The sequence below is a fragment of the Somniosus microcephalus genome, chromosome 11 (assembly GCF_052327205.1).
Source record: "Somniosus microcephalus isolate GS21.2 chromosome 11, FLI_Smic_1.0, whole genome shotgun sequence".
Lineage (NCBI taxonomy): Eukaryota > Metazoa > Chordata > Chondrichthyes > Squaliformes > Somniosidae > Somniosus > Somniosus microcephalus.
In genome coordinates this window covers 94,932,678-94,958,516 of record NC_140997.1, presented here as the reverse complement: position 1 = coordinate 94,958,516, position 25,839 = coordinate 94,932,678, and the positions used below count along the sequence as shown (strand labels likewise).

The 25,839-nt window shown below is 43.0% G+C and overlaps 2 protein-coding genes across 8 annotated transcripts in view; one reads left to right on the top strand and one right to left on the bottom strand.

The window, feature by feature from the left end:
- The window catches only part of LOC147110778 (uncharacterized), a 28,397-nt gene extending 6,741 nt beyond the window's left edge, over positions 1-21,656 (top strand). Inside the window, exons 2-3 of the mRNA XM_086001108.1 lie at positions 17,880-17,953; positions 21,364-21,656. Of these exons, the coding sequence (XP_085857234.1) occupies positions 17,880-17,953; positions 21,364-21,512 (223 nt within the window). The 3' untranslated portion in view covers positions 21,513-21,656. The remainder of the gene's footprint in view (positions 1-17,879; positions 17,954-21,363) is intronic.
- cyth3a (cytohesin 3a) overlaps positions 2,555-25,839 on the bottom strand; it is a 98,878-nt gene continuing 75,593 nt past the window's right edge. For 5 of the 7 annotated variants that reach the window (XM_086001098.1, XM_086001101.1, XM_086001100.1 and 2 more), the window contains exons 8-13: positions 21,731-21,879; positions 20,488-20,600; positions 15,358-15,436; positions 12,733-12,804; positions 4,846-5,000; positions 2,555-3,452 (exon numbers count right to left, since the gene is read on the bottom strand). In XM_086001098.1, the coding sequence (XP_085857224.1) occupies positions 3,380-3,452; positions 4,846-5,000; positions 12,733-12,804; positions 15,358-15,436; positions 20,488-20,600; positions 21,731-21,879 (641 nt within the window). In that variant the 3' untranslated portion in view covers positions 2,555-3,379. Of the gene's footprint in view, positions 3,453-4,845; positions 5,001-12,732; positions 12,805-15,357; positions 15,437-15,489; positions 17,658-20,487; positions 20,601-21,730; positions 21,880-25,839 lie in introns of those variants that run through there. The other 2 variants (XM_086001097.1, XM_086001103.1) reach the window with 2 other exon arrangements.

Here is a 25,839-nt window from a genome sequence, read left to right as displayed (position 1 = left end):
TTTTATGTGAAACTCCCTATCTGAGAAATATAATAGTCTTTTTACAATCTCTTGCAATTAAGAAAGGCTGAGAGCAACTGGCTCTTTAAATGGACATTCTACATATGTGTATTTTAAAGATGTTGCGCTGTACTTTATAAATAGTGCCTAATATTTTCTGTATGTATTCAAGTGTAAATAAATGTAATTTGTTTTAGCCTGTACAAATCTGGTTTCATGTGATGCATTTTCTGCCATGATAGATTGAATGTGTAGTGGAAATCCCACATAAATTCCTCTGTATAATTAACTACAGTTGGATAAGTGTTCGACTTGGGCTCATTACTTTCTGCCCTTGCGGAAAGTAAAGAGATTGTATGGAGTGCAGTCTGTTTGAATGAAACCATGGATTTCAATGGAGGCAAGCTTTGTGTTCACTTCCTCCCATTAATTAAATAATTATAAAAGGATACGCTGCAATGTCTGTATCAAGAGTCTGCAGCCAGTACCCCAACATATTTAGTTATGGTTCTTGTTTGTTGTTGTCACTTGCTGCCTCTGCTTTACACTTTCTGGTTTGTTCTAAATTGTTCTTGGCTTTATCCAACAACAACTTGAATTTATATAGTTTTTATTTGTTTCTGGGATGTGGGCATCACTGGCAACGGCAGCATTTATTGCCCACCCCTAGTTGACCTTGAGAAGGTGGTGGTGAGCTGCCGCCTTGAACCGCTGCAGTCCGTGTGGTGAAGGTACTCCCACAGTGCTGTTAGGGAGGGAATTCCAGGATTTTGACCCACTGACGCTGAAGGAACGGCAATATACTTCCACGTCAGGATGGTGTGTAACTTGGAGCGGGTGGTGTTCACAAGCGCCTGCTGCCCTTGTCCTAAGTGGTAGCGGTTGCGAGTTTGGGAGGTGCTGTCGAAGCTGCCTTGGTGAGTTGCTGCAGTGCATCTTGTAGATAGTACTGCAGCCATGATATGCCGGTGGTGGAGGGAGTGGATGGGGTGCCAATCAAGCAGGCTGTTTTGTCCTGGATGGTGTCAAGCTTCTTGACCTCCAGGCAAGTGGAGAGTATTCCATCATACTCCTTATGCCTTGTAGATGGTGGAAAGGCTTTGGGGAGACACTTGCCACAGAATAACCAGCCTCTGACCTGCTCTTGTTACCATAGTATTTATTTGGCTGTTCCAGTTAAGTTGCTGGTCAATGGTGACCCCTCAGGATGTTGGTGGGGGATTCGGCAATGGTAATGCCACTGAATGTCATGGGGCGGTGGTTAGACTCTCGCTTGTTGGAGAGAAGTCATTGCTTGGCACTTGTGTGGCGCGGATGTTACTTATCAGGCCCAAGCCTGAATGTCGTCCAGGTCTTGCTGCATGCGGGCATGGACTGCTTCATTGAGGAGTTGCGAATGGAGCTGAACACTGCAATCAGCGGACATCCCCACTTCTGCCCTTATGATGGAGGGAAGGTCATTGATGAAGCAGCTGAAGATTGTTGGGCCTAGGACACTGCCCTGAAGAACTCCTGCAACAATGTGCTGGGGTTCAGATGATTGACCTCCAATAATCACAACCACCTTCCTTTGTGCCAGGTATGACTCCAGCCAGTGGCGAGTTTTTCTCCCCCACCTTCCCCTTCCCCATCCCAATTCCCATTGACTTCAGTTTTACTTGGACTCCTTGATGCCACACTCGGTCAAATGCTGCCTTGATATCAAGGGCAGTCACGCTCACCTCACCTCTGGAATTCAGCTCTTTTGTCCATGTTTGGACCAAGGATGTAATGATGGCTGGAGCCTTGTGGTCTTGGAGGAACCCAGAGCATCAGTGAGCAGGAGCTGCTTGATAGCACTGTTGATGACACCTTCCATTACTAAGAGTTGACTGATGGAGTGGTAATTGGCCGGATTGGATTTGTCCTGCTTTGTGTGGACAGGACATGCCTGGGCAGTTTTCCACATTGTCAGATAGATGCCAGTGTTATAGCTGTACTGGAACAGCTTGGCTAGAGGCGTGGCTAGTTCTGGAGCACAAGTCTTCAGCACGATAGCTGGGATGTTGTCGGGGCCTATAACCTTTGCTGTATCCAGTACGCTCAGCCTTTTCTTGATATCACGTGGCGTGCAGTGAATTGGCTGAAGACTGGCTTCTGTGATGGTGGGGACCTTGGGAGGAGGCCTTGGGAGGAGGCCGATATGGATTATCCACTCAGCCCTTCTGGCTGAAGATGGTTGTAAATGTTGCATTGTGCCTTTTAACACAGTAAAATGTCCCAAGTTGCTTCACAGGAGAGTTATCAAACAAAATTTGAGACAGCGACAGCTGTTAAGACAAGTGATCAAAAGCTTAGTCAAAGAAGTAAGTTTGAGGTGGAGAGGTTTAGGGAGGGAATTCCAGAGCTTAGGGCCGAGGCAGCTGAAGGCACGGCTGCCAATAGTGGGGCGATTAAAAATCAGGGATGCACAAGAGGCCAGATAGGAGGAGCAGAGAATCTCGGAGGGTTGTAGGGCTGGAAGAGGTTAGAAAGGTAGGGAGGGAGATACAGAGTACACCTAAAGGGACCCATCTTTTTTCCAATTGTAATAGGTTTAATTTCTGCAGGCCATTGACAATAGTCTTAACAAAACAAGGAATCTACAATATTTACACATAACTTAAGGTTTAGATTTTTTAAACAATTACAATACAAACATTTTGCAATTGCACTAAGAAAATAAATATACAATTACCATGTTATAGTGCAGATTATATATTAAATTATGATCGTTCTTGGTGAGAACATCCAGCACTTAGTTCCACTTCCCACTTATGCCAGAAACAGCACTAATCCATGGTTCTCTGGTTGTAACAAGAATGATTAATGCTCTGCTTTTTTTCTATGATTTTACTCATTCTAGCGATATTCAAAGTATTTACAGCTGTTTATTATAATGGAAATCAGTCATATCCCTGGTCTTTCAAATTAATACTTGATTACAGGTTTTTTTTATATATTGATAAAACATAAAAAATGTTGATAAACAACTGGTTTTCCTCATGTAGATGCAGCTCATTTGTTTTTGCAAAACAGTCTTTCAACCTCTTACACTCCAGCCTCAGGCCAGCTGAGTTAGAGGTGCTATGTCATATTTACCCCTAGATAGAAACTAGTTCCTGTGCAAAAATGTTTTTAAAAAATAGCAACAATTTTGTACAGCTGCACATTGCTTCTGTTGAAGTTTTTGTTTTAAATCAAGGCTTCTGTAAAACTAGGCAGAGGAATGCCTAATAAACTCCAAAAAGGAGGACCTGGATTATGTAGCTTCCTTCATTTTTTTTTAAAAAAGCTTCCAAAGACTGGTATGTGTTTCAGCACTGAAGAGCGACTGGGAGCCAGCATGTCCGCTTCCCTGTTACTTTTTATTGGCGATTCTCCTTTTCCTGGTGGCCAGCATGTCATAGAATGGGTCCTTGCTGATGCTGGCTCTGCAAAATAAAAATCTGTTAGTCTGTACAGCTTCGTTGAAACATTAACTGTTTATACTGAACAGTGGAACAATCTTGGTTGGCAGATGGACAAAGCAGTCTCTAAACAGACCCCTCTGCTTTTTTAACCACCATACTGAAAAGTTGGGATAAACATTGCTGAGAGTGTTTAAGGTACACTGATAATAGAGTGCTAGCACTATACCAAAATGTTTACACAAATGGGTTGTTTAGGGGCAAATTACTCACTACAGTTGGTTAGCATTTACAGTGGGCATAACCTTGTGCTAGCCAGGATTTGTGTTTAAAACTTGCATAGACATACTTCCATAAATTCCATGCAGCAGGCCACCTCCATGACTCCACTCCATGTTATTTGACCGATGCTGAAATACCATGGGGGGGAAAACAATGACCCTCTAAGGACAGGAGCAACTATGAGAAGTTCTCCTTTATATCACTCATATATACAAGTGTGCACACTCCCAAGTGAACCACAGAAGTTTACAGCACAGTATTTATCCACTTTCACATTAAAAGGTGCAATGGTCTCTGCCTCAACCACCCCATGTGGCAAAACATTCCCTGCTCCAATAACCCTCTGGAGAAAGAGATTTCATCTGTCCTCAGTCAGTCAGAACCTTAAATTACTGACCCCTCATCCAGGAAGAAAGTCGATCCCTTCATAATATCTTCTCTTAGAACTATTTCCACTGGAACAAAGGCAGCTAATATTGTAAAACTCTCTTTATGCCTATAGTTTGATTCCCTATCAACATCCTGGTCAATCTATGCTCTGTCTTCTATTATTAGGTACCCAAAACCATATACAGCACACTAACTTTAGCTTAAGATGGGGTTTTTAAAGCAGTGGGAGTCCACCAGGTCCAAGGGGAAGGTGGGGAATATGACTGATGCTGGTAATCCGTCTCAGTTGTGGTACCATGAGGTACTGGTTTCTATGGCAGCCCAACCTGTTAATAGTAAAGGCAACACAGCACTGAACCACCCACAATGTGGACGTCCTTGCAAGTGGAGTGCAGTCAATTAATTAATTGGGGAGGTGTGGTGTAACAAGAACATTAGACTGAATGTAAGGAAAGATATACTTGACTCGCCATGCCTCATCTCATGGAATCAGCCCACTGTGCCTCTGCCAGCTCTTTGAAAGAGCTATCCAATTTGTCCTCCTTCCATCTAGCCCTGCAATTTTTTCCTTTTCATGTGGATATACACAAGTCTAAAATGTGATCCAGTACTAAGTGTTATGATATTTCTTTGACTGCCAAGTGTCATTAACTTTTGTCCTTGATTGTTCCTTGTCCTCATCACATCTGATTTTTTTTTAAATTAAAGTTTACAAAGAACAGCACACCCAACCCTATTTACGTACTTGATCGATTTTATCCACTCATCTTTTTCTTCTGGTGTTGGTGCGGATATTCTGTAAACCACGTGATTGCCTTCGACTACCCGACCATCAGCTTCAGTCTTGCAGGCTTTGATTACTTGGCCTTTGTGGCTGGGATTGAAAAGCTCAAAGCAGTTCTGAGGAATGGAAAAAAATCTGGTGTTAAAACAGCGAGTAGTTGTCAATAAGTTGCCAATCAACATGGGCAGTGCCTTGCAGCTCATGTGAGCCCAAGAGGGCACATCAAATTATCTTCATCCTTTGTGTGCCCTGCTCCCAATGTGTTCAGCAACATAATCAAAGGAAGAGTAATCACTCAAGAATGAACAAGACACCAGTCTCACAGAAGAGACTTGAAAATCAAGAAATATTCTCTAACTAAGGCTGACAGACATCCAAACATACAGGAAAGAAATTATTAACCTAGAACACAAAGAGGAGACTGGGGAATTTTTTAAAAACTACAGACGATGTTGATCAAAGCAATTATGTGAAGTTAAATGAGCTTTGATGTTGCAGGTGTACGTTACCAAGTCTTTGAGGATAATAAATGGCACATCTCTGATCAGTGGAAGATGAGCCAAATGGAAAAGATAAAATGACCAAGCACACAGAACCCAAGGGTAAAATCTGTCCGAGGCTCTCCCAATGGTTCAGGCCCAAGTGGGCTTGGCTTTGGTACCTGGTTTGGGCTGAGTTAGCTGATCGCAGTCAGGGTGCTACAATTAGCCTCAGCACCCATGTGCTAGGGAGGAACTGTTGGCCCAGATTTCAGTGCCTCCTGCTGGAAAATGCACGTCTGATCAATTGGATAAGGACAATCACCGTCGAGGCCCACACATTAAGGATGGCCCCTTGAGCAAGGTACCCGAGGGTGGTTTAGTATCTGTGGAACTATAGTCAGTTAAGGGTCTACACCTTCTGGAGAGAAGGGTAGAGAATTGGTAGATGAGAAAAACAAACTAAGATTAATGTAATGGAACATTCAGTGCAATGTTAGCTAACAAGAGTTGTTGGACATGGTCCTTGTTTAGTCCCATCATGCAAACATGGATTAGGTACTCAGGTTAGTGAATTCATTTGGCATTTTTCCTAATTTTTTTCCCCTTCTCAAAATTTTGGATGTTGCTTGTTGAGCTACAGTTCCAGGACTGCTAATAGCCATGATCTCATTAATTGGCGGAGCAGGCTTGAGGGGCCGAATGGCCTACTCCTGCTCCCATCTTCTATGTTTCTATGTAGCCCTTTGATACCTTACCCAGGTATCATTCCTCATCCGTTAGCCTAGACAGCAAGTGTCAACAGGGTACAAGGAGGTAATGGGGCAGGGGATTCTTGCATTTGCACTTTCCTTTAATTAAGTTCTCTCATTTGTCTGTTAGAAATTGCACCAGTTAAAAGTTGGAACAATGGCAAGCGGAGTAAACCATGATCTACTGCTTTGCGTACAGCAATGTGTTAAAGCAGGAATTCAATGCCCACATAGGAGCCCTACAATTTTACCCTCAAGATCAGGGCTTGGGATAACTGTTCTTGGGGATTTAAGTACTTTGAGATTAAAATCCATTCACGTCTTTGGTGACAAAGTAAAGATTAATACAGGTAGACTACCCTTTATCCGGACTTCCGAAAACCGAAACCCTCTAAAAACCAAAGGTTTTTTCGGTCAGCGTAAGTCGTGCGCACGACATGACCAGAGTGGCGCACGACTTACAGGCCTAGCCGGATAAGGGATAGTGTAGCATTTTTCCGCACTTCTGAAAACCGAAATCTTTATCCGCACATCCGAAACCAGAAAACCTCAAAGCCGAAAGTGGAGCAAAGCATGACTTCTGAAAACCGAAATGCGCACGACCCCCACCCCCGACGCCGTACCCCACCCAATTTCGGATAAGAGATAGTGTACCATCCTTTATCCGCACATCCGAAACCAGAAAGCCGAAAGTGGCGCAAAGCATAACCCGACGCTGCTTGACCCACGCAGGTGTTATGCTGCTCTGTGTGATATTTGCAGCTCTCTTAGATATTTGCTGGCTTTTAACAATGTGAAAATGCTAAAAAGAGCTGCAGATACCCCAATGGGTAACAGTGAGAAGCAGAGAAGGAAGCATCGCTCATTATCGTTATTGCAGAAGCTTGATCGTGGTGTGTCTGTGCGACATCTTACTGAAGAATATGGTGTGGGAAGTACCACCGTATATGACTTAAAGAAACAGAAAGACAAGTTGTTGAAATTTTACACTGACAGTGATGACCATAAACTAATGAAAATTAGGAAAACATTGCATAGGGCAAAAAATGAAGATCTTGACCGTGTGCTGATTGAGTGGATTCGACAACGCAGAGGTGAACGTGTGCCACTGACTGGTTTGATGGTCATAAAGCAAGCTAGAATATACCATGAAGAACTGAACATTGAAGTTGAGTGTGAATATTCAGAAGGTTGGCTGCATAAATTTAAGAAGCGTCATGGTATAAGATATCTGAAAATCTGTGGTGAAAAAGCTTCTGCTGATCATGAAGCAGCTGAAAATTACATAGATGAGTTTGCAAAAATATCGGATGAAAACCTCGGTCCTGAACAAATTTACAATGCTGATGAAACAGCTCTGTTCTGGCGCTACGTTCCTAGAAAAACATTAGCAACGGCTGATGAGAGTGCACCAGCAGGTTTTAAGGATGCGAAGGACAGGTTGACTGTTCTTGGGTGTGCCAATGCTGCAGGCACACACAAGTTAAAGTTGGTAGTGATTGGAAAAAGCCAACATCCGAGATGTTTGAAAGGTGTATGCAATTTACCTGTGCATTATTATGCGAGCAGGAAAGCATGGGTAACCAGAGGAATATTTTCTCACTGGTTCAATAACCACTTCGTACCAGCGACACGAGCTCATTGCAGGCAAGTTGGACTGGAAGAAAACTGCAAAATTTTATTGTTCCTGGACAACTGCTCCGCACATCCCCCTCCTGAACTTCTTGTGAAAAGTTATGTTTTCAGCATTAACTTTCCCCCTAATGTGACATCTTTAATACAGCCTTGTGACCAAGGAATTTTACGCTCCATGAAGAGCAAGTATAAAGACGTTTTTTTGAACTCTATGCTTGATGCAATCAACAGAGACGAAGGAATCCAAAGCTTCCTGAAAGAATTCAATGTTAAGGATGCCATTTATGCAGTTGCTAATGCTTGGAACGATGTTGACAAACCAACATTAAAAAATGCTTGGCACAGACTTTGGCCTTCAACGATGTTTCATGAAGATGGACCTGCAGATGACGAGTTTGAAGGATTTCCTTTCCTGTCAGTCAGGAGAAGATGATGATATCAAACCTCCTCACTTACGCCAAAGGTTTATCATCCGAAAGTGTAAATACGTTAGAGGAAGCTGACATCGAAGAAGTGCTGAACATTGACAATGATGCACCTGTTGTGAATTCGTTGAGTGATGGGAAAATTGCTGAAATGGTGTTAAATAAAGACAAGCATGAGGACAGTAGTGATGATGATGATGACATTGTGAACACAGGTGAAAAAATCCCCATAGACGATATGGTGACAATGTGTGATCAGTTAATTGCTGGCCTTGAAAAACGTGCATTTATCAGTGAGCAAGAGATTATGCAAGTTTACTCAATTAAAGAGAGACTGCTTAGACAGAAACCAATGTTAATGAGACTGGAAGAAGTCTTTAAAAAGGCCGTCTGTCGTAGTCATGCTTCATCACTTGAGAATCCTGTTCCTGGCCCATCTTCAGATGTCCAACTCCAACCTGATGACAACACTGATGTACCCTCTTCTCCAAGATCCTCAAGCCAGATGTAATGTACCTTTTATTGCATGTTTATGTACAGGTATTTAGCTTAGTTTGTACCTGTACATGTTTGAAGTTTTACTGAATGTTTTCCTTACAAATAAACTGTACTACAGTATTTATCGTCGTTATTTTCGGATAAGGGATAGTGTATCCAATTCCAATTCAAATGCTTTATTGGCATGAAAGTTTACAGAGAACCATATTGCCAAAGCTTACATAGCAAAAAGGTACAGTTTTCCAACATTCTGTAGGTGTCAATCGATTTGACATTTGTTGGGTACATACAATATTACTTTTAAACAATATTAATTTTAAACAGTCTTTCTACTTCATTTGGTACGTTCAATATTAATTTTAAACAGTCTTACTTTTAAACAGTCCTCAGGTTGTGACATGTTACATATTGGGCCCCAAGGTATGGTCTGTCTCCTTCTCCCAGGACTAATCTCAATTTTGACAGGTCATCCAGTTCCTTGAAATCTGGGGTTGTTTGGCTTAGCTTGTTGAATATGTTTCTTGATGTGTTGAATTTTTCGCATTTTAGGAGGAAATGCATTTCTGTTTCAACCTCGCCGGCCAGACATTGATCGCATATTCTATTCTCTCTAGGCTGCCAGGATTTCTTGTATCTGCCTTTTTCAATTTCCAGTTGGTGGTCGCTTAGTCTGTACCTGGTGAGGGTGTGTCTCTGATGGTCGTGAGGTAGTCTGCCAGTTTATATTCTCTTTTTAGGGCCCGGTAACATTCTAATCTGCTTTGGCTTTCGGTTATTTTGTTCCAATGTTCCAGGTAGGTTTCTTTGCATTGTTTAATGATTTGGTTCACTCGGATTGGTGTTTGGACGGCTGTGTTGGTCTGGGGCTGGTCAGGGTCCGGCTGAGTACTTAGTTTCAGTAGCAGCTGACTCAGGGGACTCTTTTCTGGGTTTAGCTCTTGGGTCTGAAAGGCTTTGAAATGAAGGGTGTCTGGGGAGCTAGATTTGAGGTGATTTAGGAAGTTTAGTGCTCGTTTTTGGATGTTTATTATCAGTGGGTATCTGCCTAGTTCGGCTCTGCATGCATTTGTTGGCGTTTTTCTTTGGGTGCGAAGATGCTTCGGCAGAATTCTGCATGTAGGGCTTCTATTGTGTGTTTTTCCCATTTAGTGTAGCTTTGGTGATTTAGCGGGCCCCATACTTCACTACCGTACAGTGCAATGGGCAGGATTATGCTGTCAAATATTTTGAGCCAGATTTTGATTGGGATTTGGATGTTGTAGAATTTTCTTTTTATTGCATATAGGGCTCTTCGGGCTTTTTCTTTTAGTGCATTCACTGCTATGCTGAAGCTCCCTGATGCTGTAATAGTTAGACCAAGGTAGGTGTAGCTCATAGTGTGTCCTATAGTGGTATCACTGAGGGTAAACTGGTATTTGTTTTCCTGACATCTGGGCCTTTTTTGAAAAATCATGATGTTGGTTTTCTTTAGATTTACTGTTAGAGCCCAATTTTGGCAGTATTTGTCGAGTAGGTCTAGTTGTTGCTGTAATCCCTGTTCTGTGGGGGACAGCAGAACCAGGTCGTCCGCATAGAACAGGGATTTCACTTCTCCATCAAGGAGACGGAGACCTGGTGACTCGCTTTGCTCCAGCATGTCTGCTAATTCATTTATGTATATGTTGAACAGGGTCGGGCTCAAATTGCAGCCCTGCCGGACGCCTCTTCTCTGGGTGAAGAAATCGGTGCGTTTGTCTCCAATTTTGACCCCGCATTTGTTTTTCAGATACATTGATTTAATAAGGTCATAGACTTTGCCCCCTATTCCACACTGAAGAAGTTTATAATAGAGCCCTTCGTGCCATATAGAGTCAAAGGCTTTCTTGAAGTCGATGAAACAGGCGAATATTTTCCCATTTTTTTGTTTGGTGTATATGTTTTTCAATGAGGGTGTGAAGGGTATAGATATGGTCGGCGGTGCGGTGTTTTGGAAGAAAGCCTATTTGGTTTTTTCTGAGGATATTATGTTTGTTAAGAAAATCAAGTAATCTATTTAGAATACTGCAGAATAACTTCCCTAGACAACTGTTGACACAGATGCCGCGGTAGTTATTTGGGTCTGATTTGTTTCCGCTTTTATATATGGGGGAGATTAGTCCTTGGCACCAGATATCGGGAAAACAGCCTGAACGTAATATGATGTTGAATAATTTGAGTACCGCACCCTGCATCTCCATATTGCTGAACTTGAGCATTTCATTTTTGATGTTGTCTGGGCCACAGGCTTTCTTTAGGTGGAGAGATTTTGTTTTTGTGGCCAGTTCTTTCCATGTGATTGGGGAGTCTAGAGGGTTTTGGTTGTCTTTAATTGTTGCTTCTAATGTGTGGAGTTTTTCTGTGACCTGATGTTGACTTGGGTTTGTTTCGTTTATTGGGATGTCTTTGTAGAGGTTTTCAAAATGTGTTCTCCAGATGTCGCCATCTTGGATTGGTAATGCTTGCAATTGTGTTGTACTCAGGTTATTCCACATTTCCCAGAATTGTTTTGGATTGGTGGAGTTTTCAATTTCTTCGAGTATTTTGTGGGTATAGTTTTGTGTTTTGTTCCTAATGGTGTGTTTATATCTTTTGAGGGTTTCATTGTATCTAGTACGTAGGTCCGGATTGTTTGGTTGCCGATGCTTTTGGTTTGATATTTTTCTCAGGTCTTTTCTGGCATTTTTGCATTCGTGGTCAAACCATTTCTTATTTTTATTTTGTCTTTTGTGACTCTTCCTCTTCTGTTTCACGAGGTCGGCTTTTACAGCTGCCTCATGGAAGATCATATTTATATCCTCTATGGCCATGTTTACACCATCTCTGGTGATCTCATATAGATTTTCTTTAAATTTTGTGAATTTAGTGCTGTGATGAATTTATCTCCACTGTCTGGGGCCCATCTGTATGTCTGGTTTATTTTATGTAGCTTAATGGGTTCCTTTTTTGTGTCTGTAGTTTGGGCAGAAAGTTTAAGGTACACATTTATTTGGTTATGGTCTGAGAGGGGGGATTGCTGCCTGACAGTGAATGCGTTGATATCGCAGGGGTCCAGGTCAGTGATTGTATAATCCACCACACTAGACCCAAGAGTTGAGGAATATGTGAGTCTCCCTAAGGAGTCCCCTCTGAACCTACCGTTAACTATGTACAGGCCTAAGGCTCGGCAGAGTTGCACTACCTCCCTACCGCTTTTATTTATTACACAATCGAGGTTGTTTCGGTTTGCGATGGCTGGTGTGACATATAGAGGGGTCTGGCCAAACACATGGTTGTTGCCCTGTGGGTCTATGAAGTCAGGTTCACATCCTGTCCTTGCATTTAGGTCCCCACATAGTAGCACCTTTCCTTGGGCCTGGAAATGGCTGATTTCCATGTGGAGAGTGTCAAATATCTCCTCTTCAAAATATGGCGATTCTATTGGAGGTATGTAGATCGCACATAAGTAAACATCGTTTTTTGCTATTCCTATATTTTTATCTAATTTTAGCCATACGTGTGATGAGATGTGTTTGTTCAGTTCTCCTTTATACCACACCAGGATTCCCCCGGAGGTTCTGCCCTTGCGTGTCTTAGTGTTCTTTACTGAGGGCACAATGATTTCATGGTACATTGGAGGACAGTGGGTCGGCATGTCCTTTTGGCACCATGTTTCTGTTAACACAATTATATCAATGTCTTTTATAGCTTTTAGGAATTCAGGGTCTGTACTCTTCATCCCAAAAGTTGAGGAGCGGAGACCCTGGATATTCCAGCAGCTTATGTGGAAAGAACGCATTTATCCGCACTCCCGAAAACCGAATTACCTCTGAAAACCGAAGTGTTTTCGTGCACCTTCCGAAATTTTCCTAAAACCGAAACACGGCTGGTCCCGAGGTTTTTAGATAAAGGATAGTCTACCTGTACTCGCATGTTTAAACAATCGGAAAAAACATTCTTAAAAATGGCAATGTTTATTGCGTGGTTTTAGAATTCTTTGATTCACTAAGAGGTAGAGTCGTGTGTGATGTACTACAGTATCATGAAGTAAAGAGAATTACTCACAGGTTTTCTTGGATCTTCAACTTCCCGGATGCTGAGATTCTCTAAAGGAATTATTCCTCTTGGTTCTTTGTCCTGTGATAAAAATGATGATTATTTTAAGGAGTGGAAGTGTATCACCAGCAGTTTGAATTCCACTACACTTACTCGGCCCAATGGTTTCATTTCAGTACTGGATCACTCTTGGCACTGTGTGCCACTCATAATTGTCTCTACTTTGCAACAGCTTCACTTCCATATGCAACAGACCCAATACCACCACTGGCAGAAGCATATAATTACAGTGCGACATGTTTACATATCTACATTTATGATTGAAATTGGCTAATAGGAAATATCCTTCAGTCTGAATGTCACTGTGCAAGTTTGAGTGATAACCTATAGCTTATTCCTGGGTAGCAAATCAATTATGATAAAAAGGGAGAAAATAGAATGAGAGTAAACCAGGAAGAAATATAAAAACATATTGTAAGAGCTTCTACAAGTATGTAAAAAGAGAGTAGCAAAAGTAAGTGTTGGTCCCTTGGAGGCTGAGACAGGTGAAATTATAATGGGGAATAAAGAAATGGCAGAAACTTTAAACATATTTTTTGTATCGGTCTTCACAGTAGTCGACACAAAAAGCATACCAAAACTAGTGGAGAACCAAGGAGCTAATAACAGTGATGAACTTAAAGTAATTAATATCAGTAGAGAAAAAGAACTTGAGAAACTAATGGGACTAAAAGCCGACAAATCCCCTGGACTACATCCTAGGGTTCTAAAAAAAGAGGTGGCTGCAGAGATAGTGGATGCATTGGTTGTGATCTTCCAAAATTCCCTAGATTCTAGAACAGTCCCAGCGGATTGGAAGGTAGCAAATGTAACCCCGCTTTTCAAGAAAGGAGAGAGAAAACAGGGAACTACAGGCCAGTTAACCTGATATCAGTCGTCGGGAAAATGCTGGAATCCATCATCATGGAAGTAGTAACAGGGCACTTAGAAAATCATAATATGGCAGAATCAACATGGTTTTATGAAAGGGAAATCATGTTTAACAAATTTATTAGAGTTTTTTGAGGATGTAACTAGCAGAGTAGATGTAGTATATTTGGATTTCCAAAAGGCATACAATAAGGTGCCACATACAGGAAACTTTGTGATATCCGGCACCGGCGTGTTGCCGATTTATCAAAACTGCCAGACATATAAAGTTAATGCTGAAGCATACGGAGGTTTTCATCTCCGTATCTGACAACAAACACTATTGCTTAGCAACAGCTTCTAAAGAGTCGGCTGCAGCTGCAAGCGTCTCTAGCTGAAGCTGTTGCTATAGCTACAGACCTTGCAGTGGCTGACTGGGGGGAAAAAAGAACGAGATCTAAAAAAAACTTAGAAAACGGCTCCTGATTTTTGCCGTTAGATCGAGTATTCCGGATATACAACCTCCGGATAAACCAAAGTTTCCTGTGCAAGATAAGGGCTCATGGGGTTGGGGCAATATATAATGGACAGAAAACAGAGTAGGAATAAAAGGGTCATTTTCCGGTTGGCAGGCTGTAACTAGTGGGGTGCTGCAAGGATCAGTGCTTGGGCCTCAGCTACTTAGAATCTATATATGACTTAGATGAAGGGACCGAGTGCAATGTATCCAAGTTTGCGGACGATACAAAGCTAGGTGGGAAAGTAAGCTGTGAGGATGACAAAGCGAGCCTGCAAAGGGATCTAGACAGGTTAAGTGAGTGGGCAATAAGGTGGCAGATGGAGTATAATGTGGGGAAATGTGAAGTTATTCAATTTGGTAGGAAGAATAGAAAAACAGAATTTTTTTTAAATGTTGGTGTTCGGAGAGATTTAGGTGTCCTCGTACAGGAAACACAGCATGCAGGTACAGCAAGCAATTAGGAAGACAAATGGCATGTTGGCCTTTATTGCAAGGGGGTTGGAGTACTAGAGTAAGGAAGTTTTACTACAATTGTACAGGGCTTTGGTGACAGCTGGAGTACTGTTCACAGTTTTGCTCTCCCTATCTGAGGAAGGACATACTTGCCTTAGAAGCAGTGCTTTGGAACCATGAAGGTTCACTAGATTGATCCCTGGGATGAAAGAACGAGAGGTGATCTCATTGAAACATAAGATTCTGAAGGGGATTGACGGAATAGATGCCGAGAGATCGTTTCCCCTGGCTGGAGAGTCTAGGACTAGGAGGCATAGTCTCAGGATAAGGGGTTGGCCATTTAAGACTGAGATGAGGAAGAATTTCTTCACTCAGAGGGTTGTGAATCTTTGGAATTCTCTACCCCAAAGGACTGTGGATGTTGAGTATATTCAAGGTGGAGATAGGCTTTTGGACTCTAGGGGAATCAAGGGATATGGGGATCGGGCGGGAAAGTGGAGTTGAGGTCGAAGATCAGCCATGAGCTTAATGAATGGCGGAGCAGGCTCGAGGGGCCGTATGGCCTACTCCTGCTTCTTATGTATTATACATTGATGATGCAGATTTATACCAATTAAATATTTATCATCAGCCTTTGAAGATTGAATTAATGCAAATAAATGGTTTGCTTATTGTTGAAAGACAATAGTATATTTTAAATTAATGTAATGTTCCCACAAGCTCAGACAGCAGAATCTAAATTAGCAACTTACTGTTGTGTATTCGAAGTAATAGAGGCAATTATCTGTGAGAATGAACCATCGCCGTTTCCATGTTTTTACTCTTCCTCCTAAAGTAGATACAAGTTTTGAAAAGAGAAAAAAAAGTTTTAACAACATCTTGGCTTCAAAACTTACCTTTTAACTTTTATTTAAAAAAGGATGACTAATGTAATGCACCCACACTTGTTTCCTACCAGACGATGACATTTAATTATTAAACATGTCCAAGTATTCTTGCTATAAAGTTCCATCTGTTTAAGTCCAAAGTGATCCTGTGGCATTATGCATATTTATTTCTCCATTTCTCACAAAACAGACACGTAGATGTTACTTTTGAAAAACACTTGCAGGAAGGGGCCACATTTCCCCAGAAGAAAGCTTGATTTCTTTTGCATGTGCTGCACTTTGTGCTGTAAAAAATGGTTATAACAGATGAAACTAATTCAGTCCCCAAGGTGTTATGTTGCATCCAACATAGATCTTCACTCAACTCTGTTAAAGGTCCCTTTCTGTACACCAAGAGAGAGGGAAAAAAGCAGTCTTTTTTTAACTCATTTCCTTTACCAACATCTGTAGCCATTTTGTAACGAGGCAAACTGTGGTTCTGATCTCAATCTGGGTGCGTTAAAGAAACAAAAACAAAGTCAGTGAGCTGCAGCACTGAGAAAAATGCTGCCACATAACCCAGCACACGTGCACCATCCAGTAGAGTCAGCGGCTAGCAATCTAGAGTCGCAACCCTGCCTTAGAATGCTACCCCTCTGGATTCTTTGCCCCGCGACAGAGGACATTTGTAACTCTTGGTCTGTGTCCCAGCCGAGCTCAGCTAACTCCGCAGAGTTGGGGATCAACCAGACCTGGACTGGATACCTTAAGGAGCACAACAATTTACAAACTAACCATCAGAATCTGGAACAGTGAGCACAGAAGGAATGCCATTCGGCCCATTGTGCCGGCCCACTGAAAGAGCTCTCCAATTTAGTCCCACTCCCCTGCAAACCTCTCCAAGTATTTAGCCAAGTTACTATTGAATCTGTCAGGTGGTGCATTCCAGATCATCATAACTCACAGCGTTAAAAAAAAACCTCATCTTTCCCCTGCCCCCCTTCCGGCTATACCAATTATTTTAAATCTGGGCCCTCTGGTTACTGACCCTCCTTCCAGTTGAAACAGTTTCTCCTTATTCACTCAAAACCCCTCATAATTTTGTACACCTCTATTAAATCTCCCCTTAACCATCACTGCTCGAAGGAGAACAATCCCAGCTTCTCCAGTTTTTCCACATAACTGAAGTCCCTCAGCCCTGCTACCATTCTAGTAAATTTCCTTTGCACCTTCTCCAAGGTCTTGACATCCTTCCTAAAGTGTGGTGCCCAGAATTGGACACAATACTCCAGCTGAGGTCTAAACCAGTGATTTATAAAGATTTAGCATAACTTCCTCGCGTTTGTACTCGATGCCTCTATTTATAAAGACAAGGATCCCATATGCTTTATTTTAAAACATTGGAGATGCTCAGCCCACGTTGTTCAAACAACTTTTAAGTTCTCAACAAGACTAAGAGATGGAAAGTGCAGTTGTTGGTAGGTGGCACTGCAATTTAGGAAAGCTGTTTGCAATTTGTGCCTAATGAAATGGTAAATTCTTTACAGACATGCAATGCTACAGTGGACCTCGATGAACCCAGTACCAATGTTCCTATCTTCCCATTTCCAGAATAACAGGCAAATTAAATAAATGTACTGTGGTTAGGTTTAATTGCCCTACTTAAAAGTTTTAGGTAGAAAAAGAGACAGTTCCATAAAGCTACCCCGACAGTGTTTATAATAATATTCATCACAAGCAAGAGCTGTGAGGGAGCATTCTTCAATATAAGGCAAAGCTCGAATTAGCTTTAGTCGCATAGTTAAAATGTTAAAAACGAGTCCACGTACAAACTATTGTACGGACGGTTTTAATTCAGAACATTACCAGCCCATGGCTGCAAGTTAACTTTGCATGTCAACAACATATAAGCTGAGAGGACTGTCCAAGTGTAAATAATGGAGTAAAGTGCCTGCTGCGAGTTATTGCAATCTCTCGCATAGAATAGAGGGAATGCTAATAAAGCACATGTAACGCATCTTTTCGATCAAGGTTTTTAATACCACCCTTGATATGATTTTTTCCTGACTGCCACTGATCATGGGGCCAGAGGGGGATCAGATACAAGTTACTTTTGCATGATGAAATGCTCGTGTCGTCTGGTATTGCACTGTGTGTTGGTTCTGGCGTTGTACGAGAGAAGGCAACTGGAAAACACACACAACTATTTCATTAATTTGGTCACCGAGAAGAAACCACACCATGGTCTCAACAGTCAAAGATCATGCGTTTCACTAACGAATACGCCAACAATCCTTGAGAGACACTGCAGGAGTGTAGCAGAAAGAAGGGTATCAGATTTCGCTGCAACTACAAGGCGAAGGGCTATTGCAGGAGGCACTTCACAACAATATTTTCTTGCTTTTTAGGGGAAAAAACAAACAGGAGGGAAAACAGATGTTAAGTAATGCAACCAAGTCAAGAGGATCTGGAAGCTCTTCTGGTACGTACCTCCTAATGCAGAATAATCAGAGACAGGCAGTCACAGAACAAAGGTGACAGGTCATAGGCCATAAGGAAAACAAGAAGGCACATTTAAGCCAATTTTATTTTTTTTAAACTACAGCAAACAAACAAACACACACAAACCAATAGGAAAATCACAAATAATGCAAGAAAAATAAAGACATGCACAAATCATAACTCTGAGGATGCCACCTGCTTCTTATGTAGAAAGTTGAAACGGTTCAACAAATGTAACAACTATGTGACTAACTTCAATGTGATAAACTAATTCAAATGGTTAATCTGTACTGTTTTGTAAACCATGTTCCTGCCCCCACTACCTAATGTGTTTGTTGAATGATGGAACTGCAAATCTGCATCATTGTACAAATCCCACGTACTGATGAGCAAAGCACATAGAAAGAATCTGGTGTTAAAATGCAACACACAACAGCTCCTCCTAGCAGCAAGAAAATCAAAATAACTAGAGTGTGTTTCCAGACAATATTAAGGATGCAGTAGCCGTTTCTCATACATTCTGCGTCCTCTACACACTGCTGGGAGCGAGCCAGCCTTTTGGAGCAAGTGATGGGCAATGCCCCCAGTGAGTTTATTGTTGGGTGCTGCCAACACACATGGTCACCCTTACCCCCTCCCCACACTGTTTGTGCGGTGGGCTTCTATACAAACAGCAGCTAATAGCGTTGCCTGTTTTATAGCAAGCCATAGTGTGGGAGCAGGGATAACAAGAGATAGCGGGGGTGTAACCAGACATCACTAGTAGCAGTCAGTGGACAAGGAAAGATCGGGGCGTGGGGAGAAACAGGTGGATCATTCACTATTGCCTGTTTTGCGTTACTGGCGAAGACCAATTTCACCCCCATTGTGACATCAAAGACTGCCGCGATGGTACAATGCCCACCATGTACATTCCCAAACGTTTATCACCACCTAACCCACCTCCAACACTGTGCAGAAGATGCCCATCACTTGAAGATTTCCTTCACGTTAGATCCAACAGTTTTACAATTTCACTAGACGGAGGAAACCTTCACCCTGTGTTCTATATTTTAAGAGGAAGCTTCACCCTATTTTAAATAGATAACTTAAAAATGCAAACTTTAAAAAAATACGTAATCCAGGATACATTAAATTACTGCTGAAAAATAACTGGATTTATTTTTGACATGATTTTTTAAAAATGTTGTCAACTGGTGCCTGGATTTCAAAACCCTTTGATTTATTATTGAGCTTTGACCAAGTCTTAACAGAAAGGTGGATACCTTCTAATTTATGCAAAAGCAAAACTATTTTTTGTTTTATTCGTTCATGGTATGTGGGTGTGTCGCTGGCAAGGCCAGCATTTATTGCCCATCCCTAATTGCCCTCAAGAAGGTGGTGGTGATCTGCCGCCTTGAACCACTGCAGTCCGTGTGGTGAAGGTACTCCCACAGTGCTGTTAGGGAGGGAGTTCCAGGATTTTGACCCAGCGACGATGAAGGATCGGCAATATACTTCCAATTTAGTACATTTTACCGTCTGTGTATCAGAATGAAAGCAGCAAAAACAAGACAATGATATCCCCTCAGTTTTAAATGTTCTCCCATCACCATTTCCCACCCGAGGTTGACCTGATCCCAGGACTCTACCAGGGCTGCTCCATCAGCTGGCCATAGCTTGCCTCATGAGTATTATCGCTTTCCCCTGCATTCCATGCCAACAAGCAGACACTAATAAAATGCATTATCCCAGCAGCACCGCTAAAGCCCCAAGACTTGCCGGGCAGGAACTCACGAGAGTGAGCCGGAATGCCACAGCAAGAGGTTTTCCACTTGTGCACGCGCTGGCTTACAACATTTCGCCCACTGAAACCAACGGATGGTAGACCGCGGAACAAGTGTGCAATCGGAGAACCCCGGCCCATTAGTAAAAGGCACACTTCATAATTTTCACATATTCCAATAGAATAATAGAGGAAAAGAAAGAACTTGCATTTATATAGCGGCTTTCACACCCTCAGGATGTCCCAAAGCGCTTTACAGCCAATTAAGTGCTTGTTGAAGTGTAGTCACTGTTGTAACTGCAGCCAATTTGAACACAGCAAGCTCCCACAAACAGTGGTGGGGTAATGACCAGATTATCTGTTTTAGTGGTGCTGGTTGAGGGAGAACTATTGGACAGAACTCCCCTGCTCTTCTTTGAAGTAGTGCTGCGAGATCTTTTATGTCCACCAGAGAGAGGGCAGATGGGGCCTCGGTTGAACATCTAATTCAAAGGATGGCACCTCCGACAGTGCAGCACTCCTTCAGTACTGCACTGAAGTATCAGCCTGGATTTTGTGCTCAAGTCTCTGGAGTGGGACTTGAACCCACAACCTTGACTCAGAGGTGAGAATGCTACCCACTCAGCCACGGCTCACTACAAATGCACCTAATCTGTTAGATTGACACCCAACCAATGCTGAAACAAGACTTGGGTAACAAAGCTCTTAGATTTTCTGCAACACAGTAATAGAATTATTAGCCAAACTAACCTAATTTTAACAGCCAGCCTTCTCGATCAGGGTTAAAAAACGTGTGGGTCAAATCATTCCCATCATCTTCTGGGATTTTGAAAGGCTCATTCTTAATACTATCATACAAGTTCTGCAGAGGAGTGGGAAAGAGAGAGATTAACATGAATCCAATTCACAATACACCAGTTACATAGAATTTACAGGACAGAAACAGGCCATTTGGTCCAACTGATCTATGCCGGTGTTTATGCTCCACACGAGCCTCCTCCCACCCCCTCTTCTCACCCCATCAGCATATCCTTCTATTCCTTTCTCCCTCGTGTGTTTATCTAGCTTCCCCTTAAATGTATCTGTACTATTTGCCTCAACCACGTCCTGTGGTAGCGAGTTCCACATTCTAACCACTCTCTGGGTCAAGATTTTCTCCTGAATTCCCTATTGGATTTATTAGTGACTATCTTATATTTATGGCCCCTAGTTTTGGACTCCTCCCCTCCCCACCCCCCAAGTGGAAACATCTTCTCTACATCCACCCTATCAAACCCCTTCATAATCTTAAAAACCTCAATCAGGTCACCCCTCAGTCTTCTCTTTTCCAGAGAAAAGAACCCCAGCCTGTTCAGTTCTGGTATCATCCTTGTAAATTTTTTTGCACCTTTTGTTGCTTCATTTACTGGTAAAATACTTAAATCATTTGAATTAGAGCTCACTTCCTGGTAGAGGTTGTGTATTTAGAACATGCCTCAAGTGCTCAGGATGTCTCCAATCACTTCACATGCGATTAAATTATTTTTGCAGTACAGGCAGATAACGTAGCCAAACTGCGCACAGCAAGGTCCCACGAACAGTAAATGAAAAAATGACCAGTTAATTTGTTTTTTTTTGTTTTTTAGGGATGAATGTTCGCCAATACACCGGAGAACTCTTTGCTCTTCGTTTGAGTGGTGTGACAGGATTTTTTTACGTTTACCCGAGGCCTCGGTTTAACATCTCATTCAAAAGACGGCATCTCCGACAGTGCATCGCTAAGGAGTCAGCCTAAATTACGTGCTCAAGTCTTGCAGTGTGGCTCAAACCTATGACCTTCTGACTCGAGGATCGAGCTCTACCAACTGAGCTAGGCTGACAGAGTGGGAACGCAACTTACTAATTCACGGAAAGCCACTTGCCCACGGTCCCCTTCTAAACTGCTTTTTTTTTTGGGGGGGGGGGGGGGGGGGGGGCGAAAAGAGTGGGAAAGAGCTTTGGTTAAACACTCACCCTGAGCAACTCCTCTGGGAGGTCGCCACCTTCATTAATGCCCCGGTTCATGGATATAAACCTTTCCACTGCGGGTTTGTCCCTCACGTTGGGGTTGTGCAAACTCGTGTTCAGCATAATTATGGCAAACGATAGTACATAGCAGGTGTCTGTCGAGGGGAAAGACAAGTCAGTTAAGCACACACTCCACAATTTCCTTCGCCCCACCAGTGGTGGCCGTGCCTTCAGCTGCCGAGGCCCTAAGCTTTCGCTCCTGTTGAGCGCCGCGGGACATTTTACTATGATAAAGGCGCTATATAAATACAAGTTGTTGTTTTACATTTCAAGCTTGCTTTGCTCCAATTACCGAAAGGCACTGCTTCTAGTTACAATTGATCCTTCATGTACTCTGAACTGTGGCACATACTTAAAAGCTGAACAACCCCTCTTTTCAAATCTCAGAAGTACATATTAAAATGTAAAAAGATCTAGAACGATTTGTTGTAATACAAAAAGAGTGGCCTCTACCTTTCACCAAATATTGTACAGCACAAGGAGGAAAGAACGTGCATTTCTATAGCGTCTTTCACGACCACCGGACGTCCCAAAGTGCTTTACAGCCAATGAAGTACTTTTTGAAGTGTAGTCGCTGTTGTAATGTAGGAAACGCACAGCAAGCTCCCACAAGGAGCAATGTGATAATGACCAGATCATCTGTTTTGGGTGTTAATTGAGGGATAAATATTGGCCAGGACACCGGGGGGGAACTCCCCTGCTCCTCTTCGAAATAGTGCCATGGGATCTTTTATGTCCACCTGAGAGGGCAGACGGGGCCTCGGTTTCACGTCTCCCAAAGACGGCAGCTCTGACAGTGCGGCACTCCCTCAGTACTGCACTGGAGAGTCAGCCTAGATTTTGTGCTCAAGTCTCCGGAGTGGGGCTCGAACCCACAACCTTCTGACTCAGAGGCGAGGGTGCTATCCACTGAGTCACAGCCGACACCCGAGGTACAAACTTCAGGTAAAAAACCCAAATGACTCTTCTCTCAAAACCAGCCCCAAAAAAACCAAAGAGAAATGAAAAGAAAAGCTACAAATGTTGAGAATCGAAAAGATAAACAGAACATGCTACAAACGCACAGCCAGTCAGTCAGAGAGAGAAAGGTGAGGTTTTAGGCACTACTCTTCCTCAAAACCATTCTGAATGACAGCTGCTGGTTTGATGGGGTGCCCCATTAGGGAATCTGACCCAGGGGGGTTTGTGCACAGAAGCAACCCTTCCACAAAAACATTGTTTATCTTTTCTTTGGAGATTCAGATCAGGGGTGGGGAAGAGGTCCAGATGAAAACTTAGGCTTCCAAACAGAAACATTAAATTACAGGCTTCAAAACTAAACTGAAATGTTTTACTATTTTCTTCCCCCTCAGTAGCTGGATTTAATGAATGCTTCTAAAATAAAGAATGTTAGTGTCAGCGGTGTCGAGTGGAGTGTAGACTAGTTTTACTGTACTGCTAAAGAGCACTGACATTTCCTATCCCGCTTCCTCATCGCTCTTCCTCCAGTCATCGACTCCCTCGCTGCCGCACAGTCCCGCAGGTGGTGGTTGACCTCCTCCATCAGGAGACACTGGATTGCGATCAGGAACCTGGAACCCGGCCCAGATTGTCCGTCCCCTCACCCAAGGGGAGCCCTCCTCCGACCAGCTGTTGCACACCGACCACTGCCCCTGGCCCGAGATCAGCTACCGCAGCAGAGACAGAGTGGGGGGGAAAGAGAGGGGAGGTAACTGGGGACACCTCTGGGTCATCGGGAAAGCTGCAAATGTCTTTAAAGATTCAGTCATGATGTTTATACTTGAGCACTTGTTAATACTGAAAAGCAGAATTAAAAAGGAAATGTGATCAATTAAAATAAAGTGCTAGTGCTAAAGACTTCAACTCCAATTGACATCAAAGAAGCAGATATTAGGAGAGGCGACCAAAAGCTTCGTAAGAGGTAGATTTTAAGCAGCGTTAAAGGAGGAGAGTGAGGTTTAGGGAGGGAATTCCAGAGCTTAGGGCCTCGGCAGTCCACTGAGCCACACAAATCATTCCTTATGTTTGCCGAGTGAGTTGATCTCGACAGAGGCAGCCGTTACCATGGTGCTTCTTTTGGAGGGGGTTGAGGGAAGAGGAAGAGAAATTTGACTGCGATTCCCAACTCCGAACCTTATCCAGCAAGATCTGAGCATGTGCGGACAGGATCAGGCTCAGCGAAGATGTTCCCTGTAGTTGAATAGCCGGCCAACGCTCGGGGATGTCTGTTGGGACAAGTCCTGGAGAGCGGCTGGGGCCTGCGGGACAGCCCCCAGCACAAGCCACAGCGAAGCAGGAGGAGTAAAGTTGTAAATTATGAACGAGTAAGTAACCAATAGAGGGTGTGGTTTCTGAAGAGTTTTTTTTAAAAAGGTGGACATTTGTGAAAATGAGACATCGACAAGAGTGAGCAGTAAACCCGAACCCGCCACATAGAAGGACAAGGGCAGCAGGCGCATGGGAACACCACCACCTCCAAGTTTCCCTCCATGTCACGCACCATCCTGACTTAGAAGTATATCGCCGATCCTTCATCGTTGCTGGGTCAAAATCCTGGAACTCCCTCCCTAACAGCACTGTGGAAGTACCTTCACCACACGGACTGCAGCAGTTCAAGAAGGCAGCTCACCATCACCTTCTCAAGGGCAATTAGGGATGGGCAATAAATGCTGGCCTTGCCAGCGACGCCCACATCCAGAGAATGAATTAAAAATAAGATTATCGGTCACAAAACTAAAAAGGTACTGTTGTATATTTAACAAAATCACCTACTTTAGAAGATAGGAGCAGGAGTAGGCCATTCGGCCCCTCGGGCCTGTTCCGCCATTTAATGAGATCATGGCTGATCATCCAAATTCAGTACCCTGTCCCTGCTTTCTCTCCATATCCCTTGATCCCTTTAGCCTTAAGAAATATATCTAACTCCTTCTTGAATATATTTAATGAATTGGCCTCAACTGCCTTCTGTGGTAGAGAATTCCACAGGTTCACCACTCTGGGTGAAGAAATTCCTCCTCATCTCAGTCCTAAATGGCTTACCCCTTATCCTTAGACTGTGACCCCTGGTTCTGGGCTCCCCGCCATCGGGAACATCCTTCCTGCATCTAGTCTGTCTAGTCCTGTTAGAATTTTATACGTTTCAATGAGATCCCCTCTCATTCTTCTAAACTCTAGCGAATATAAGCCTAATCGACCCAATTTCTCTTCATTCGTCATTCCTGCCATCCCAGGTATCAGTCTGATGAATCTTCGCTGCACTCCCTCCATGGCAAGAACACCTTCCTCAGATAAGGCAACCAAAACTGCACACAATACTCAAGGTGTGGTCTCACCAAGGCCCTGTACAACTGCAGCAAGATATCCTTGCTCCTGTACTCGAATCCTCTCGCTATGAAGGCCAACATACCATTTGCCTTCTTAACCGCCTGCTGCACCTGCATGCTTACCTTCAGCGACTGGTGCACAAAGACACCCAGGTCTTCTTGCACTTCCCCTTTTCCCAATCTACTGCTGTTCAGATAATAATGTCTTCCTGTTTTTGCCACCAAAGTGGATAACCTCGCATTTATCCACATTATACTGCATCTGCCCAATCACCCAACCTGTCCAAATTATACTAGAGCGTCTCTGCATCCTCCTCACAGCACACATGCTCACCCAGCTTTGGTTTGTCTGCAAACTTGGAGATATTACATCTAGTTCCCTCGTCTAGATCATTAACATATACTGTGAATAGCTGGGGTCCTAGCACCGATCCCTGCGGTACCCCACTAGTCACTGCCTGCCACTCTGAAAAAGACCCATTTATTCCAACTCTCTGCTTCCTGTCTGCCAACCAGTTCTCTATCCAAGTCAGTACCTTACCCCCAATCCCATGCACGCTTGTCTCTTATGCGGGACCTTATCGAAAGCCTTCTGAAAGTCCAAATACACCACATCCACTGGTTCTCCCTTATCTATCCTACCAGTTACATCCTCAAAAAATTCCAGTAGATTAATCAAGCATGATTTACCTTTTGTAAATCCATGTTGACTTTGTCCGATCCTGTCACTGT